At 48.6% G+C, this 20,465-nt stretch overlaps 1 protein-coding gene across 1 annotated transcript; it reads left to right on the top strand.

Moving 5' to 3' along the window:
* The first annotated feature begins 8,992 nt into the window (after nucleotides 1-8,992).
* Nucleotides 8,993-19,895, top strand: TBXT (T-box transcription factor T). Its single transcript, XM_021938051.1, has 8 exons — nucleotides 8,993-9,471; nucleotides 9,972-10,236; nucleotides 10,984-11,118; nucleotides 11,946-12,007; nucleotides 12,140-12,201; nucleotides 14,023-14,199; nucleotides 15,379-15,508; nucleotides 18,958-19,895. The coding sequence occupies exons 1-8, from the start codon at nucleotides 9,266-9,268 to the stop codon at nucleotides 19,229-19,231; spliced, it is 1,311 nt and encodes a 436-aa protein (XP_021793743.1). The 5' UTR covers nucleotides 8,993-9,265; the 3' UTR covers nucleotides 19,232-19,895.
* The last annotated feature ends 570 nt before the right edge of the window (nucleotides 19,896-20,465 follow it).

Below are 20,465 nucleotides of genomic sequence, written 5' to 3'. Positions count from 1 at the left end.
ATTTATAGTGAAAGAACAAATGAGGCCGGGCGCGGTGGCTCAAGCCTGTAATCCCAGCACTTTGGGAGGCCGAGACGGGCGGATCACGAGGTCAGGAGATCGAGACCATCCTGGCTAACACGGTGAAACCCCGTCTCTACTAAAAATACAAAAAACTAGCCGGGCGAGGTGGCGGGCGCCTGTAGTCCCAGCTACTCGGGAGGCTGAGGCAGGAGAATGGCCTAAACCCGGGAGGCGGAGCTTGCAGTGAGCGAAGATCCGGCCATTGCACTCCAGCCTGGGCGACAGAGTCACACTCTGTCGCCCAAAAAAAAAAAAAAAAAAAAAAAAGAACAAATGGAGAGGAAAGCCAAAATGCATATAAAGAATTTTCTTGCTTGGGCAAGGTGGTTCACACCTGTAATCATCCCAGCACTTTGAGAGGCCGAGGCAGGAGGATCACTTGAGCCCATGAGCTCAAGATGAGCCTGGGCAACATAGCGAGAGCCTGTCTCTACAAAAAAATAAAAAATTAGCCAGATGAAGTGGCATGCACCTGCGGTCCCAGCAACTTGGGAAGCTGAGTCAGGAGGTTTGCTTGAACCCTGGAGGCTGAGGCTGCAGTGAGCTATGACTGGGCTACTGCACTCCAGCCTCAGCAGCAAAGTGAGATGTGGTCTCAAAAAAAAAAAAAAAAAAAAAAAAAAAAAAAAATTATAGATCGGGCATAGCTTTTGAAGCTAAGGATGGGGGAAATAGCTGAGCATTCATCATTCAGTGCACGTGTTCTGTCTTTCTCAGGGAAGGTGTTCCCAGAAGCACATTTTGAGGGTGAAGAAGATACTAAAGACCTCCATCTTCTGCAGGTCTGTTAATTGAAGCACCTTCTTCTAAAAGACTCAAAAAATAAGTCTGTGGTCCTATGCCAGGCAGGCATTCCTCACTTCAGGGTATAGCTGAAAACAATACCCAGAACTAATTTTTTAAACTTCACAAACCTTTGTATGGAGCCAACAATCCTACCTTATAAATTGTGAAAGAAACTTGGGCTAAAGATACCAAATGATTTTCACATTTTAAGGCCATGGTTTACCTGATCTTTAGTCCTGTACTCTAGCCAACTAGCCAACTATTTCACTATATGTATTTCCTGTTGTAATAATAAAATTCTCACATTTTTAGGTTTCAAGGTTTCAATTAGCTTTGGTCATCTTAACACAATTTTGCTTTCCCACACACATGAGAAATACATGAAAATATGTGCTGTGCATTCAAACCTCTCCAGGCAGCACTGCACAAAGTCCCTGCGGCATCCCCCTGCTTTCCTTTCATTGCCTCTCATCTTAATCCCTCTAACACTCAAATGAAGCACTGTAGTGATAACCGTGATTCAGGTTTCTTTTTAAAGCCAGCTCCTGAAGTCAACCATGTTTGAACGTTATACATGAGCTGACACTCATACAATCATACAAGGAGTTAATCCTTGTCTTCCTATTCTTGTTTTGGAATTATCACAGTTCATTAGCATAATTTGGAATTCTAGTTACACACTAACTGTAACCTTGGGCAAACTTCTTCACCTCTCTGATGTACATTTCCTTTTATTGTGACCTTTTTAAAGGAGGGGGTTAACAGTACTGACTTCACAGGGTTCTTTGGAAACTCAGGATAATGTGTTTAGGCTTAAGCATGGTTTGGCATCTGTTTTTCTCTCTAGTGTCCACATCTGTGGTTATAGTTCAGCATCTCAGCCTGGATTGGAAGTTATTTACGTGGTGGGATTTTCTTCCCCCGGCTCCTATTATTGCCTTTCAGATTACTAAACTTTTTTTAAGTTTCAAAGTAAAGTCCTTCAGGTTTCCCCACCTCCTCTTTTCCATTACCTCGATTCTGGCTTACCCGCACCTCTTTCATCAGTGCTGACTGCTCAATACCATCGGTGCCGGCACGCTCCGCATCACTCGAGGTGCAGCACACCTCCATCACGCATACTCCTCGGAGTGCAAAGCCACACTCCATACCACACACACTCCAGTTAATACCGCTCACGCTCACAGATTCACCGACACTCCACATCACATTCCATTCCCTTCCATTCATTTCCTCCACCACCTCCCGAGTCCCCTCCGCCACACTCACATTCGAGTGCAAGCACACTCACACTCAAGCACACTCACGCACACTCCCACTGGAGTGCAAGCACACCAGATTCCTTTCATATGTGGTTGTATGAATATGGTGGGTGAAAGAAAGAAGCTTGTTTCTACTTTTCACATACTTTGCTTCTACTTCTCATATATTTAACCTAGTCTAATGGAAATGACCTGTAGTTAGTAAGACAAATCAGAAATCGAAATGCCACTCAATCTTTCTTACTCTTTTCTCTGAGTTGCCTTATATATACAAGAGGGAATACTACCTCCCATCAATGTCTAAATGGTAATGTATGCACAATTCCTCGCACACAATAGGCGCCAGTGAATGTCACCTCCTTCTGGGGTTCTGGGGCTGGGACAGGTTGTCACCTTGGAGCTGTGAGTGTCCGACGTAGAATGTGCTAATTCTAATTTCCAAATGGGCTTTTCTAGGTGTCTTTTCAGCCGAAGTCCCTGTGGTGGGAACCACTGATTCTGAATCTGTTCTCACAGGTGTGCTAAGTCCTTCCCCTTTGTCCCATTTTTACTATCAGTCTGGTACTTGATCTGTAGGGAGGACAGCCCTTTACTCCCCACCCCCATTGCAGCCTCAGCCCTAGCTTCCCTCCGAGCTTCTGTCTCTCACCCTGGTCCTCCCATTACCTCCCGACTGCAGCCTCCTCCCCTCTCTCCCGCCACTGACAAGTCCTCCTGCAGATTTCAGCTCTGTTCTGACCTGTCTTCCGTTTCTTCCACTAGCCTTCGATAGTCCTTTCAGAGTATTCTTATAATTCAGTCACTTTTTTTTTTTTTGGCTCATTGTCTTTGCCTATAGTATTGATGGGAATTTCTATAGGAACCCTCTAAAAGTGCTCCATTTCCAGAATTATTGCAAGTCTCTTCTAGAGTTCTTCCTGCCGGTTCCGTTGAGGGTATTGCAATCCCATCCATTTCCGCCCCTGTTTGATCTCATCTCCTCCTAGTTTATGTTCCCTCACCACATACTCAGCACTTGGTCTCACCTAACATTTCCTGCCAGGCTTCACCCCTCCTGCCGTGACGTCCCACTTGTTCTTATTAAATAGGCGATTGTGACTTTTGAGTCTCTACTGTTATTCAAATTAGACTGTCTTCTCTCAGTTTGTTGATCTCAAGTTTGCTACAGATTCGTACACTTTATAAACCTTGTAGGTTCTCCTTCCTCAGGTGCCCAGGGGCTCTGTGGGTCCTGCAGCTCCACTCGGCCTTCCTGAGTATCCCTTGTTCTTCAACAGTAAGAGCTACCTCCCTCCACTCTGGGGCCAAGCCCCACCCCTCTCCTCTCCCCAGTGTCCTCTGGGGACCTCCTGCTGGTTTCTCCCACCCCTGCTTCCTCCAGCAAGTGTCAGGCCCTGGTGCAGGGCTCAGAGCCTGCCTGCCCTGCGGATCCCTTCAAAACAGTGATCACAGCATGTTCTGATTAGGGACATCATGTCAACCTTTCCTGCTAAATGGTGATTATGGAAGTTGGAACTGGTCCAGCCAGAGTATGTGTGTGTGTATGTCTACCCGCATTTATTTCCAACATTCTTTTCTGCCAGATAATTTGTGGGGCGCTTCATACTTTATTCAGGGCCAAAGTAGGATTTTTCAAAATTAGTTGTAGAGGAGGGAGAAAGAAAATTTCCAGTAGTATGACATACATAGCTATATAAATATGAATTAAACGATTGCATGGGGTCCCCAGTCATGATTACTGGAGTCATTTTCAGCCTGCAAGCATGTTCCTGCCTTCTCAGCTTCAAGCTTCCCTTGGAATAGCTCACTCATAGTAATTCTTAATGTTTCATTTAATACACAATTTTCACAGGAAACCCTTCCTTGACTCTCTCCAAAACACCTGACTATTTGAATGAATGAGTGGGTTACTAGAGAAAGAGCCTTGGAGTTTCAGAGGCATCCTGCATTTTAGTAAATGTGAAGGATTGTTGTTTTGTTCTTGATGAAAGTGCTCAGTAGCATATGTCCAGTGGATTTGAGTACAGTGCTACTGCTTCTTCTTAGATAGACTTGCTACTGCATTTCCATGTTGCCAACGCAGCCACTCAGTGACGGCCTGCTGAGTCCCTGTCATGAGTCAGGGGCTGGTTTCACCGTGAATAAGGCAGGCTCCACATCTCTTTCTTCCCAATGTGGCTGTGAAAGAGGCATCCATCCAGGGCGCCTGAGAGTGCAGCCCTGCGGGAGGCATGCTGGGCAGTCACCCCTATATAAGAGGAGGAGGAAGGAAAAAGAAAAGACTGTGGAGACTCCCAGAAAGGGCTGAAAGGGAAGCGGGGAAAGCGATTATTCAGAAGACACAGAGGAAAAGCAGCCTTGGGAAAAAAATAAACCATGAGTACCAGAAGATGCAGAGAATCATGGCCTCTAAGAAACAGAAACAGGACATCAAGAAGCAAAAAGCCTGCTCTAGAAGACAATGGAATAAGATGACAAGGGACGCCGAAGAAATAAGGATTACCAGAAAACTGAGGCTACAACAGAGAAATAAAATCTGCATTGGAGGCAGTAAAAACCAAAAGTGACATGGAGGCGAATTGACAGAGTGGTGTGGAAAAAACATTTCACAAGCCATTTAATATATGCAGAAAGATCTAAGAGCCGAAACAACACCGGGGGAGGAGGCGGGAGAATAGGCAAGGATCCTCAGATTCGGAAGTACAGATAACCCCCCGAAGTGGAAACAGTACTCACCGTCATACCAACCAGAACTAAAGAGACTTGTTGAGTTGGAAAGGGCTTTTCCTGTATGCCAAGCAAAATCAGTAAAGGCAGATTCCCACTGAAACATATCACCAAGAAACTTATCCACAAGGGATTGAAAAGATTAAGTATCCGGGCAGAAAAACTCAAGCTACTCTTCTCCATTGAGGAAGAGATCAAAAGCCAGCAGCCCACAGATTTCTCCTCTGGAACCTTGAATTCCAAAGAGACGGGATCTGAAGCACTAGAGTTTTAAAGAGAAATGTTTGAAATTGTCACATTCCCAAACATTCAAGTGGGCAGGTTCGTTTGTTGTTAATGTGTGAACTCCTGTCACTAAAATAACCACACACTGTCATGTGTGACAAAGCCCACTGACTCCAAAAAATAGCTTGGATGGGATCTGGTTCTGAGATGCAGCCTGAGGCTGACAGTCATCCCTGCGTCCACCCAGCATGGCCACAGCCTCCCTGCAGATCAGGGAGCACCTCACCAAGCCTTCTCCCCAGAGCAGCAGGGAGGGGCCCGCTGTGCACAGGGTAGGATCCTTGTCCTGAGAGGAAGACTTTAAAAAACCAAGCCTCTGTTCTTTCCCACGAAACTACAACCACCCCAAACAACCCAATAGGCTTTTAAAATTTTTCAGTGGTAAAGGTCTAAAGAATTATGTTACACACCTTTGAAAGCAATAACAAAAGCCATTGGGCTTCTTTTAATGGGAGAGACAAATAAACCAATTGGTGGCAGAATTATTGGCCATGAGACACGGCTGTTATCTCTAATGTAGAACTTGTGAATGTTTGTGTTCGGTCCGCTTAGTCAGTGTGGGAGAAGGAGCTCATGAGAAGAACAAAACGAAAAAAAGACGAGGAACACACCCCAAAATATGAACATTGCTTAGTGCTTAAGGTTAGCATTTATATACATAGAGAGATATAAACATACAGCCAGCCCTCCATAGCTACAGGTTCCATATCCGTGGCTGGTTGAATTGATAGAAAACATTCGAAACTCCCTCTTCCCAATAATAAAAGAATAAAAATTACACAAAATTAAAAAAACACAGTACGACTACTATTTGCATAGCGTTTACATTGTATTAGGTATCATAAATAATCCAGAAGTGATTTAAAGTTCATGGAGGAAGTCCATAGGTTATATGCAAATACCACACCAAGAAACTATGGCATCCCTGGATTCTGCCATCTTTGTAGGTCCTGGAACCAATCCCCCACAGATACTAAGGGTGACTGTTTTACATGTATATGAAGACAGATACATACATAATACTTCTACAAGGAGTGCATATATAATCAGGAAAGAAATTAATTTTTTTTTCTTGCAGAAAGAAAGGGACTAGAGTATGGGGTAAGAGTCGCGCGAGGCTGTCCTCCACCCCTCCTTGAGCCTGTTATAGCTTCACTGTTGCCTGCTCCTGAAGATAAATGGCTTTGCTTTTTCAGAAGAGATTGGGCCCAGGAAAACTGCCTCTCTGGGAGTCGAGTGGGGGGTGTGTGTGTGTGTGTTTTCTTATAAAATGTTTCAAGCATGTTTTCGGTGGGACACTTGTATCCTGAGGCCCAGCCATAACGCTTTGTCCTGTTTTTCTCTGAATGGCTGGGCTTCCCAAGAAGAGATAAACCCTGGGAGCGAAACAGCTGGCGGTGCCTCTGCCCTTCTTTCCTCCCAAGGAAGCGCATTGTTATTAACTGGGAATTCTTTATAGCCGGGCTGGAGGAAGTTTTTGGCTGTAAACTGTCATGCACTGCAGCCTTCGCTGAAAAGGCGGAGGGAGTGGGCCTGGTCCTGGGAACTGAGGAACAAAGATCAGAAAATCAGCCACAGAAAGGGGAGGAAAAAGAATCGTTAGAAAGCGAAGACAGGTGACACTACACAAGTGCTGGCCAAAGTTGGTGACTTCCAACCTCTACCTCCCCCGACTTGGGTGGTTCAATTCCTGGGTCGTACTCTTCAATGCTTCGGACATTCTCTCTGGAAAGTAGAAATTTTATTACGCATGTTAGAAACGGAACATTCTTTCCTGCTGAGGTTGTATTCTTATTTGGCCGTGCCCCTCCTGTTCGGAACAGTTTTAGAGGGATCTGTTAAATCCTCCAGTCTTCTTTGGAGCTTCCCGACTGTGGGAAAAGCGATCGCGACGCCGTCCGAGCGCAGGGAAGGATTTGGCCTTAGGGACACCGCAGAAGAGGTTTCGATCTCGTGCCTGAGGTTCCGAGGCCCTCAATTGTCTGGGACCCACCCTCGTTCCTCCTTCACCTCCCCTCCACTTTTCCCTTTTATCCTATCCTTCGGAGGCCCTGGGCCAAAGCGATGACCTCTTAGACATTTTAATACCCGGAGTAAGGAGAGTGACACGCACCACGCTCTCCGCCAAAGCCCATGGCCCGATAGGCCAATGAAGGCGTGTTAGGAGGGTCCGGCGCCAGGAGCAAATGAGGTCCTTTTGGTGCCTCTTTCCAGAAGGAACGTCCCCCCTTGGGTCAGCCCCTTGGGAATATCCATGCATCCCAGACAACAAAAGACCCTGAGAAATGCGGACCGAGACAAGCCGCCCCGGCTTCTTGACTCATCGGTCTAAGTTGGAGAAGGGCCTGAAGGAGCCGTGTCCCCCCGGGGCGGCAGGCACCCTCTCCCGGGACTGCCCCTGGGAACCCTCCGCACACCGCTAGGCGGGTTGATCCCTCGCGTCCCGGGCGGGGATCCCTCGGGCGGCTTCCCCAACCATTCCCGACCCCGGAACGAGCCGGGCTGGGCGAGGGGCAGGGGGCAGTGGGGACTTAGTGCGGGGCGCAGATACCATGTCCGCGGGAAAGCTCCCTTGCTGGGGCTCAAGACTCCTCTAAACCCGCTGCCCCACCGGATGCGCCGACTTTCTCCAGAGGGGCTGGGGCTGAGGTGCCCGCCCAGGAGACAGGGAAACTGAGGCTGCTACCCCAGGCCCTCGTCCAGCGAATGGCGAGGTGTGCAGAAGCGCAAAGCCAGGCCTTGGAAGCGGGAGCTTCTGCCTCCTTCCCCCTTCCTGGGCTCCCGTTTTGGGAGGAATGTTACTGTTTAAAGAGACCCCACTGAACTATTTCCTGCTCATTGTCACCTCTCCTTCGCTCTCCTCGCGTAAGTTCTCACCGAAAGGTAATAAAACAACCGCTGCTGACACCGCTTGGCGCTAGGCCGGGCGCGGAAAGCGCCCCGAGTCCCGCTCGTCAGGGACCACCCCGCTAGCCCCGACCCTCTCCCACCTTCTGCGAAAGCAATGACACAGCAGAAACCACGCACACGCCTGGGCACACTCGGTGCGCGCGCAGACCTCGGCATCAAGTCCTGTTTTTATAAGGGAGCGAGGAGGACACTTCCCAGAAGGGGTCGTTTTGCTTTTGCTTATTTCCATCCATTTCCCTCTCTGCGCGCGGAGCTTCCTTTTCCAGATGGTGAGAGCCGCGGGGACACCCGACGCCGGGGCGGGCTGATCCACGATCCTGGGTGTTCGTGACGCCGCCTGGGGCTCCGTGAGCGAGGGACGTGTGGGGACAGGTGCACCGGAAACTGCCAGACTGGAGAGTTGAGGCATCGGAGGCGCGAGACCAGCACTACTGGGGCGGGACGAGCGCGGCGCATCCCAAAGCCGGGCAGAGTGCGCTAGTGCCTGGGAGGGGAGGGAGGTGCGCCTGGAGCTGGGACAGGTGAGGCCGCGCGGAAGTTACAGGCTGGAGCGGCTGCGGGATCTGGGCGCGCTGGAAAAGCGAGCAGGAGCCCGCGCGCGGGAATCGGGGAGCATCGCAGGCTGCCGGGCCGCCCCTCGCGGAAGTGTGGGCTGGGGCGGGCCGGGGCGTCCAGCTCACCTTCCTCGCGGGCTTGCCCCGCCGCTTTGATGGAGGTGCAAACATTTGGGGAAGGGCGGGGGTGTAGGGGCTGGGCCGGGGCTCGGAGGGCTGGGGCCCAGGATTTACATGAAACAGGCGTGCGGGAGCCCATTGTTGGCCCCCGGCCTCCCAGACCCGCCCGGCCGGGTCTGATATGGCCGCGCTCGGCCAATGGGCGGCTGCCCGGCACTTCAAAGCGTGCGCGGCCCAATCCGCCGAGCCCCCCATCGCTGCCGCCGCGGCTCTATTTATGGGGAGGGCACTGAATTTCGGTCCCCAGAGACCTACTCTAGTAGAGCCGTGGGGAGTTCAAGTGGAATAACCTCTCCCCACCCCTCTGCCCCTGTCCCCTCCCCCCACGTCTTGATCCGCGCCCTCCTCCCGGGTCTGTGCTGGAACCCGGGAGCCGTCACAGGTCTCCGCCCGAGGGGCCCCTTTTCTTGGAAGGGCAGCGGCCAAGAAGGGGGAAGGTGGCTCTCAGGTAGAGAGTCTGGGCTTCGGGGACGGCGGGGAGGGGAGCCGGACAGGAGGATGAGCTCCCCCGGCACCGAGAGCGCGGGAAAGAGCCTGCAGTACCGAGTGGACCACCTGCTGAGCGCCGTGGAGAGCGAGCTGCAGGCGGGCAGCGAGAAGGGCGACCCCACGGAGCGCGAACTGCGCGTGGGCCTGGAGGAGAGCGAGCTGTGGCTGCGCTTCAAGGAGCTCACCAACGAGATGATCGTGACCAAGAATGGCAGGTGGGTGCGCGTCCGGAGCCCGCGTGCACCGCGCTCTTCAGCGCCTGGGCAGCCTGGAGGGCCTGGCAAGTTCCTGGAGGTCGAACTCTTTTTCTCCTGGAGGAGGGCTTTGTGTTTGCTCCCGCTCTGGTTAACTCCCTGGAGCGCATTTCTGCAAGCCCCTCTTTTGGGGTTTTCTCCGCGGAAGCTTGGGGAGGAGGAACGCGCACCCCAGGGTCCCGACCTCGAAGGCATCTGCCTGTCCCCTTGGGTTGTGGTCTCCAGCATTGAAACTCTTCGCCAGGTCCTCTCCGCCCTTGCCTCCTGAGGCCGTGGAGATGGTGGGGAGGCCACCCGGACCCGGTAGGGCTCGGGGAAAGGGGAGCTTGGGAGTCACCCTTGGACGTTCCCCAGGGGGCTCCTCCGAGCCCCGAAATAACAGAGGCCTCAGTGCCCAGTTCCTGCCTCTGGCCTACCCGGTCAGTGTCGGGGTCCTCCTGCGCCCGCCCCGTGTTTTCCAGGCGGATGTTCCCGGTGCTGAAGGTGAACGTGTCTGGCCTGGACCCTAACGCCATGTACTCCTTCCTGCTGGACTTCGTGGCGGCCGACAACCACCGCTGGAAGTACGTGAACGGGGAGTGGGTGCCCGGGGGCAAGCCGGAGCCGCAGGCGCCCAGCTGCGTCTACATCCACCCCGACTCGCCCAACTTCGGGGCCCACTGGATGAAGGCTCCCGTCTCCTTCAGCAAAGTCAAGCTCACCAACAAGCTCAACGGAGGGGGCCAGGTAGGTGTGCGGAGCCCGCCAGGTCTGGGACGAACGAGGGGGGTCCGCGTTACGCTTCTTCTCCGGAGTTGTGGGAAGGGACGCTGCTTGAACGGGAGGTGACGTCTGCCCTGGAGAAACTGCCACAGCCTTCTCTAATAAGGCCTTTAGTGCTGTTTATACTAAGCTGATAACATCCACGCCTGGCGAATGGGGAGCGGGAGCACTCCCCTTCGAAAGTCTGGAGCTTTGGGGGAACTTCTGTGTCTAGTCCTAAACTCTCCTAGGGGTGGAAAAGATATCAGCCTTGATGGCAAAGTCGCATTTAAATTTAAACATGCGCCACAATACTTACTGCGTGGAGTCTGAACAAACTTGTAAAGTCGTGCTTTTCTAAAGAACATTCTTCAGTCGGGATTGTTCCTGGAGGACCCCAGGTTAGGCAAGTTGCAAACAAGCCCAGGCTTTTAAAAATGTCTATAGCCTTTCTGGAAGCCTTAGTACTTTATTCCACAAGGTGAAAGGATTTTGTGATGAGCATTCATTACTTTTAATGGTGTGTAGCATCTCCCATCCCGTTTCCAAACAAGCTGTGGGAATAGCACATATACACCGCGGAGAAGCCTCCCCTGGTAGAACCCCACTTCCCTCAACAGTAGAGACACTTTCCTGGGATCCAGAGGACTTTCTGCATCCTGGAGAAATGGATGTTTTGCCGTTTTAACGCAGGACTTTCAGTGCCACCAATCCTGTATCTGTCTCCCTCAGATCATGCTGAACTCCTTGCATAAGTATGAGCCTCGAATTCACATAGTGAGAGTCGGCGGTCCACAGCGCATGATCACCAGCCATTGCTTCCCTGAGACCCAGTTCATAGCGGTGACTGCTTATCAGAACGAGGAGGTGAGAAGGACAGAGGGGGATTGCTTTCCCGGTGTGCTGCTCGGTGGAGATTCCGGGGGAGTGGGGAGACGCGCTAACCGCACCGAGAGCTCGGAAGGCTTCCTGCCCCTTCAGATAATTTTCTATAACTTGAAATGGAAGCACAGGGGACAACTGTTTAAAATAAGTCCCCATTCAAAATTTTCCCCTTGATTTCTCCATGAAAGTGTTTAAAACTAGAAACTTCTCAATGCTCAAAATCAAAAGATCTATAAAGCATTCAGGTAAAATGGTGTGAGAATTTCTTGAGAACAAGATTTGAGTGAGAGAGGGACATATCCTTCCTTGGAAATCTTCCCCAAAGGGTGGGGGGGGGGCAGCCCCTCAAATCTCTGCAGTGTGAAGACTCAACTAGATACAAGCTACTGCATAGGTGCCTGTGAATTTATCCCTAAGCCCAACCCCAAAGTACAGCAAATTGGGAATTAGTTGGATACCAGTTGTTGGTGTTGACCGAAAACTAGAACTTCCAGGTCACTATTTCCTGAGCGGCCCCAGCTTGTGTTTTCAGCCATTTCTGATTTATACACATGGACCATTGTTAGTAGTAGGCTAAATTTATTGTGAATCCCACTCAGAACATTGACATTGAAAATTTTTCATAAACGTGCTACTCTTTACAATTACTCAGCTATTTTCAGTTCCAAATAGAAAACTGTATGTGGAAAGAAGTCTGATTATATTTGAGTATTGAAAAGTGGTACTGGCGTTTCTCAATTTCTTGGTGCCAAATTAAATTCCCTGACTGATAGGGAATATATTAGTAAATGCAATTTCTTGTTTTTCAGATCACAGCTCTTAAAATTAAGTACAATCCATTTGCAAAAGCTTTCCTTGATGCAAAGGAAAGGTGAGAGAATTCTAACTATAAATACCCTTGGGCAAAGAAGTATGCAGAAAGATGATGTTGCTGCACACCCTCTTTTCTGACTTTCCTTCTTTTCGACAATTCGATATACTTTTTTTTTGTTTGTTTTGATAGAAGCGATCACAAAGAGATGATGGAGGAAACCGGAGACAGCCAGCAACCTGGGTACTCCCAATGTACGGTTTGTTGCACTCTGTCATGGCATTCTGTGTCATCCGGACTAGACTTGCTGAGAGCTGGGAAGTAGAGATGGAGAAGAAGGGGGTTTCTGGGTGCACCTGAAATGTGAGATCACCTTTCTGTCGTTCAAGGCTCTTTGCCCTGTGATGTTGAAGCTGTGTTGCCAATCTAACCTCTGCTCTAACTGGGGCTGTGGATACTCTTGTTAGTGCTTTTGTTTTGCCCTCAGGCAGCTGCCACCATGCCTGGGGTGGATCATTGAGACCTAGCTAGGTGTTTACACTCTCCTGTGTTGGGCAACAGGAGAATCTAGCTCATTACATCCTCTTTGAGGCTTTCATTAATGGTTGAAGAGCCATCTTTCCAGTGACGCTTATGAACAAAATTTTTCCTTAGCCCTTTGGTTCTACGAATGACTCACCAGCTCCTGCTGGTTTTGGTGGAAACAGTGGCTCTGAGGATGAGAGAGTTGGATTTAAGTCTAGCTACCTCTAGGAGTTCCAGGAGTCAGAGTGCAGGATAGAGGATTATATAGCAGCATCTGTTGGGAGAAACGCTCTGTCTCACCCTAGGCCGTCCTCTCCACCCTGGGAAGGGACTTGGAGATGTTAAATAATGAATGCGGTAGCGCTGGCTGGTCAAGAGGCTGGATGAATCAACAGGGCACACTCCTCCTTACACAGGCGTTTTCTATTCTGAATATGTTTTTCATCATTTCCTAGGCTGATTGAACAACCAGAAGGGCAGTCACTTGAGCAGAGTGAGCCACTGCTCTGGCCAGGGCCGGCTGGGCAGCGAGGCACGTCTGCACCCTTCCTTTCAGTGCTGCCTGGAGAATTGTTAGTAGTTTGGAAATTGAAGCCAGAGTTGTTGTCCCCCTAGGGGTTGCTTTTTCTCATTCAAAACAACAAAGCTTAAAGAGTATAGAAGAGGCTGGGCACGGTGGCTCACGCCTGTAATCCCAGCACTTTGGGAGGCCGAGTTGGATGGATCATTTGAGGTCTGGGAGTTCGAGACCAACCTGGCCAATATGGTGAAACCCCATCTCTACTAAAACTACAAAAATTGCCAGGTGTGGTGTTGGGCGCCTGTAATCCCAGCTACTTGGGAGGCTGAGGCACAAGAATCCCTTGAACCTGAGAGGCAGCGATTGCAATGAGCCAAGATCACACCACTGCACTCCAGCCTGGGTGACAGAACAAAACTCCCAGTCTCAGAGGAGAAAAGATGAGTGGAGAAGAAATTGTAGTTTTAGAGGAAGGAAGGGGAGTCTTGCAAGCACTTTCTGATTCTCCTGGGGCGAACGGGGGGAGGCTAAACCAGGAGAGTGAGCAGTAAAGGGGTCTATCCCCAGCTAGGAAGGCAGCTCCCAAGTGTCTGTGGGTGGTAGGAGGAGAAGGGGAGGGCACCCTTGTCTAAGCACCTCACCTCTCTCAGCGTCTCTCACTTGCTCTCTGCCTGTGGTTACATTGTATTCATGCTCAGGGGAGGAAAGCTGACCTGCCTTGGGGAATAGTAAATCTCAAAGCAATCCAGAGGATTCTCAGGAGGAAACAGCTTAGGTTGCCTGAGGCCAGGCTCCTGGGTTTACTCAGGTAGGATTGGAAGCCTTGGGTAACCTGTGGTAGTGAGTGTGGGGCTGATGGCCTCAGAGGTCTTGAGGCGGACTGTGTCTTAAGTATGAGACACTCAGGGTGCTTCCTCCATCAGGGGTCCCTGAGGGGAAGGTGGGAAGTCCCTGGCCTGGGCTCTGCTCTCTGGAGTGGTGGAGGGAGCACTAATGCTGGTTACTCAGCTCTCTCTCTCTTTTCTCACAGTAGGGGGGTGGTTTCTTCCTGGAACCAGCACCCTGTGTCCACCTACAAATCCTCATCCTCAGTTTGGAGGTGCCCTCTCCCTCCCCTCCACACACGGCTGTGACAGGTACCAGGCCCTGAGGAGCCACCGGTCCTCGCCCTACCCCAGCCCCTACGCTCATCGGAACAATTCTCCAAGTGAGTCCTAAGCCTCATTCTGCCAGGGGTTGGTGGGTGGCCGCACGACCACTTTGGGAAAGGCATTCTGCAGGGGTCTAGAATCTAAAAAAAAAAGAGACGGTTTCCTGCAACCCACACCCAAGCCCAGTTTTTTAGTAGCTCTAGAGATGACCTTCAATTTATGTCTATGCCACTGCCACCGCTGGCAGAGCAGCCACAGAGACCCAGATCAGAGGCTTGCATCCTTGCATGGGCCCTAGAGCTGGTGCTTCAGCTTTTGAAAATGAGAGATTCCTGGGCCACTCCACAGAACCATGGTTGATCCTTATAGGAGGAGAGCCCAGGTTCGAGTCTTTTATGAACCTCTCTAAAGTGACAATGACGAGCAGCTAGGCTCAAGAATTCCCGACTAGACGAGCGATTCCCTAAATATGGTGCCCAGGCCAGAGCCTCAGCACCACCCGCGAGTGGGCACAGTCTCAGGCCTCACCCCAGACTGACAGGCAGCAGCTCTCGGTGGAACCCGCAATGTGTGCTTTCAAAAGCCCTCCAGGCCATTCCAATGCATGCTCCAATATTAGGAACACTGGGATAGACCATAAAGATCCCCTGGCCTAATTCTCTCTATAACACTGTATATGTCTAGACTTAATTTTGTCTGACTCCAAAAGAAGGAAAATAGCTAAAGAACACCATAAAACAATTAAGCAATTAAAGCTGATTTGAAATGAAAGGACCTTATTGGGTTAGGAAGTCACTGGGACTTGTTCAACCAGAGGCTAGACTCCGAGGCAGGAAGGCCTTAGTTCTAATTTTGCCTGGAGTAATGGTTTCTATCGCCCATTCTTATGAAGTAATCACTGGAAAAAAGGCAGGGTAAATATATATTTATTTTTAAATATAGGTAATTCCAAGTCGAGTGATTGTAAGATTCAATGTCTGCAGGGCATCTACTGATACGATGATAAGGGAAAAAGCTTGGGTTACCAGGGTATGCTTTCAAATACATACATTTGGCAATAAATCTTAGCCCCTGATAACCACATAAAGACTAATGGATTGTTTTCTATAGTTAATGTCCCAGGTACATTTTGTTTTCAGTGTTAGGTAGCTTCAGTTATTGGTGATATTTCACTGTACTTTCTTGTTCTTGGAAGACACCATCTATAATTGCAGTTTCTTACCTTCCCCCCTTAGCCTATTCTGACAACTCACCTGCATGTTTATCCGTGCTGCAATCCCATGACAATTGGTCCAGCCTCGGAATGCCTGCCCATCCCAGCATGCTCCCCGTGAGCCACAATGCCAGCCCACCTACCAGCTCCAGGTAATGTATGTCCAGGACATGGTGCAAAGCATCCTGGGAGCTCTGCCTGTGACCTCACGCTGTTCCCATTCCTATGGGCCCTTAGTCCTTATTCTCCTTGGCCCCTGTGGGTGGTTGGGTCTTTATTTAGAATTCTGTATTAGCCAGCTATGCCCAGGGATCGCAGGTGACATGACTGCGGAGTTCCTGTTTGCAGTCTGTTCGCTGGAAGGACTGGGCTCCTTTACAACCAAGGTGTGGAATGGGAGCTGTGCTATCCCATCCCTGAATGAAACCAGGGTCCCCATCCTGGTTCTGCCACTTACTGGTTCATGTGATGGACAAGTCTTTTAGCCTCTCTGAGCCTCAGTTTCCTCACATATAAAAGGAAGGTGGTAAAAAAAAATAACCCAGCCTCGGCCTGTCTCCTACAGGGTTGTTGGGATCAGTAGGCAGAGCTTAAGGAGATATTTTCAGAACCTTTTCCAACAGGAGCTATTAAATTAAGGAAATAAATGTGTTGGCTTTTCTATGGATACAGGATCGAAGTCTTTAATGTATGTGCTGGCTAACTGGTAACGAACAATGACTATGTTGTTACCAACTTGCAAAGTATGCAGAGGGAGAATGGCTTAAAAATCAAGCAGGCTGGTAAATGTCTTACATTTCTTCATAGGATGAATATAAAAACCTAAAATACCAAAGCTAGACGTCAACCCTCATTTTCCAGGGAGGAAGGAGGGCCAAAGATACTAAATGACTGGACCAGCTCACAGCAGAGCGAGCCTGGAATTAAGTGATCTTGACCTCAAAGGCAATGCACTTCATTTTCTAGAATACCAAAATATGCCTGAGATCTTAATTCTTGTCTAGAAAACAGTTCCTTCATAATAAGAATTCCATTGCCTGTGATTAGAAACAGAGCAACAATGCATAAACAAGGGAAGCTTTCATGGGCTCCAAGAGCATCGCCCCAGAAGCCTGCACCCGATCAGATGACCGGCACACTGCAAGCTGCTGACAGGGGCCCCACCCAAGGGTCTCAGTGTGGCTGTAATTGGGCATCTTAGAACCTGAAGCTTTCATCTGTAAAATGGCATAATAATCTGCCTCGATTAACTCAGACTTGTTTAACAGTGTGGTGATGCAACATAAGGTCTCATTATTCACTTACAGAAAGACAAGATTATTTCCCAAAATAAAATCTTACCATAATTGAATACTATCCACTTCCATGTGCTTAGACTGGAGAATTCAGTAGTCATTTCCACCTTCCTCATTTTACACGTTGAGAAACGCAGCCTCATAAGTAGTCTCGGGCGAAGTGTAATGCGACAAAACTAGGTAAAGGAGGAACTGGGGATGGCTTCCTAGTCTGACTGCCAGATGCTTTTCTTGCTGCCGGGCACCATGCTAGCACACCTATGTACTGAACAAGACGAAGTGCAGGGAACTGTGTCTGGACTGGAGTTACTCTAGGGAATGTCTGCTGCTTAGTGTTTTAGGAGAGGCCGGTCTTCATTGTGAGAATGACTGCAGTGTTGGGGGTGGGGTGTGCTAGATAAAAACATGTGTACTTAAGCCCATCCTCAGTAACTTTTGATTGAGAATATCCGAAAAGTTTTCTTCTGAATGAGAGTGCAAAACTACTGGTCTGAGTCTTTTCTGTTTTGTTTGTTTGTTTGATGGAGTTTCGCTCTTGTTGCCCAGACTGGAGTGCAATGGTGAAATCCCGGTTCACTGCAACGTCTGCCTCCTGGCTTCAAGCGATCCTCCTGCCTCAGCTTCCCAAGTAGCTGGGATTACAGACATGCACCACCATGCCCAGCTAATTTTTTTGTATTTAGTAGAGATGGGGTTTCACTATGTTGGTTAGGCTGGCCTGGAACTCCGGACCTCAGGTGATCCACCCACCTTGGCCTCCCAAAATACTGGGATTACAGGCATCACCCACTGCGGTCTGAGTCATAGGGACACTTAACAGCGCTCTTCCATGAGCTCTGAATATGTGAATAATCTTTTCAGTTATCTTCCTGATGATTTTGTTTCTTATTAATAGATATGACAGTAATTTCTTTTATTATTATTATTATACTTTAAGTTCTAGGGTACATGTGCATAACATGCAGGTTTGTTACATATGTATACTTGTGCCATGTTGGTGTGCTGCACCCATCAACTCGTCAGCACCCATCAACTCGTCATTTACATCAGGTATAACTCCCAATGCAATCCCTCCCCCCTCCCCCCTCCTCATGATAGGCCCCGGTGTGTGATGTTCCCCTTCCCGAGTCCAAGTGATCTCATTGTTCAGTTCCCACCTATGAGTGAGAACATGTGGTGTTTGGTTTTCTGTTCTTGTGATAGTTTGCTAAGAATGATGGTTTCCAGCTGCATCCATGTCCCTACAAAGGACACAAACTCATGCTTTTTTATGGCTGCATAGTATTCCATGGTGTATATGTGCCACATTTTCTTAATCCAGTCTGTCACTGATGGACATTTGGGTAGATTCTAAATCTTTGCTATTGTGAATAGTGCCGCAATAAGCAAACGGGTGCATGTGTCTTTATAGCAGCATGATTTGTAATCCTTTGGGTATATACCCAGTAATGGGATGGCTGGGTCATATGGTACATCTAGTTCTAGATCCTTGAGGAATCGCCATACTGTTTTCCATAATGGTTGAACTAGTTTACAATCCCACCAACAGTGTAAAAGTGTTCCTATTTCTCCATATCCTCTCCAGCACCTGTTGTTTCCTGACTTTTTAATGATTGCCATTCTAACTGGTGTGAGATGGTATCTCATTGTGGTTTTGATTTGCATTTCTCTGATGGCCAGTGATGATGAGCATTTTTTCATGTGTCTGTTGGCTGTATGAATGTCTTCTTTTGAGAAATGTCTGTTCATATCCTTTGCCCACTTTTTGATGGGGTTGTTTGTTTTTTTCTTGTAAATTTGTTTGAGTTCTTTGTAGGTTCTGGATATTAGCCCTTTGTCAGATGAGTAGATTGCAAAAATTTTCTCCCATTCTGTAGGTTGCCTGTTCACTCTGATGATAGTTTCTTTTGCTGTGCAGAAGCTCTTTAGTTTGATTAGATCCCATTTGTCAATTTTGGCTTTTGCTGCCGTTGCTTGTGGTGTTTTAGACATGAAGTCTTTGCCCATGCCTATGTCCTGAATGGTATTACCTAGGTTTTTTTCTAGGGTTTTTATGGTATTAGGTCTAACATTTAAGTCTCTAATCCATCTTGAATTCCTTACTCCTTATACGATACGACAGTAATTTCTATACATCACAGGATGTGCTTGTGAATCCTGTAATAACCTGCAGAAAATGACGGTTTGAGAGAAAAAAACGTCCTATCACACAGTCACTCCGAATGGGATTCCTGGTGTGTTTTTCCGTCCTTAGCTGGCCTGCAGCCCCTGCCCAGGCCCTGCTCACTGGTGTCTTTCTGTTGCAGTCAGTACCCCAGCCTGTGGTCTGTGAGCAACGGTGCCGTCACCCCAGGCTCCCAGGCAGCAGCCATGTCCAACGGGCTGGGGGCCCAGTTCTTCCGGGGCTCCCCCGCGCACTACGCACCCCTCACCCATCCGGTCTCGGCGCCCTCTTCCTCGGGATCCCCACTGTACGAAGGGGCGGCCGCGGCCACAGACATCGTGGACAGCCAGTACGACGCTGCAGCCCAAGGCCGCCTCATAGCCTCATGGACACCTGTGTCGCCACCTTCCATGTGAAGCAGCAAGGCCCAGGTCCCGAAAGATGCAGTGACTTTTTGTCGTGGCAGCCAGTGGTGACTGGATTGACCTACTAGGTACCCAGTGGCAGTCTCATGGGTTAAGGAAAGAAATGCAGCCTCAGTAACTTCCTTTTCAAAGCAGAGGAGAAGCACAGGCCGCGCTGTTCCCCGGAGTCCCAGCACCCCTTGCTCACACCTGCAGTAGCGGTGCTGTCCCAAGTGGCTTACAGATGAATCCACCTACGGAGATGCTGCAGTCGGCCCAACCTGATTCACAGTGAAAAGATGTTTGCCAGGGTCCAGAGACTTTTTCTGGTTTATTTCTTATACGGTGTATCGGCAACTTTGGCACACCAGAATTTGTAAACTCCACCTGTCCTACTTTAGTGAGATAAAAAGCACACTCTTAATCTTCTTCCTTGTTGCTTTCAAGTAGTTAGAGCTGAGCTGTCAAGGACAGAATAAAATCATAGTTGAAGACAGCAGGTTTTAGTTGAATTGAAAATGTGACTGCTCTGCCAGCTAGAATGTGTGTATTTGGAGCACATGTAGCTAATCTCTTGTGTTGTTAAACTATAACCGTTTCATACTTTTCTTTTGACAAAGTAGACAAAGACAATCAGCAGAAAGCATTTTCTGCAAAATAAATGCAATATGCAAAATGTGATTGGTCCAGTTATTAGTCAAGCCTCTCCTTTTGTGAGTATTTACTGTTTATTGTAGCTGGTGGTAAAGACCTTATCCCCAAAATGCATTTTAATCTATTACTGACTTTAATATTGTATCTAATTTGTTGCAAAACTGGAAGTGAAATTTGCATAGACTTAGTGCTAATTGCCACAGCAATTTAAAAGATGTCAAATAATATTTAAGAGATTTACTCAACATCGAATCATGAATGACATGGATAACGACAGAACCTAGAACATACTGATGGCTTCAAGATGAATATAGGATGTCCACCCTATTCAAGCTAAAGTACTATCCATAAAATAAATGGATAAAAAACCACCATTTGTCAATGTAAAGCGTAGTTACCATAGTACTTGGAACAAAATGGCATTTGTAAATGTCTTTCCCACTGCTTTTTCTCAAAAGCAAAACAGAACTGCAATGGTGCTAGATTGGGACAATTTCTCCATCTAGTGGCAGAATCCTTAATGTTGACCCTACTTCCAGCTTAGTATTCCAAATCTTGTATTCCTTACTATTCCAAGTATACCTTAGTATTC

This window comes from Papio anubis, chromosome 6 (genome assembly GCF_008728515.1).
Source record: "Papio anubis isolate 15944 chromosome 6, Panubis1.0, whole genome shotgun sequence".
In the NCBI taxonomy this organism is placed as follows: domain Eukaryota; kingdom Metazoa; phylum Chordata; class Mammalia; order Primates; family Cercopithecidae; genus Papio; species Papio anubis.
The sequence above is the reverse complement of the archived record's forward strand: the minus strand, read 5'-3'. Positions and strand labels throughout refer to the sequence as shown.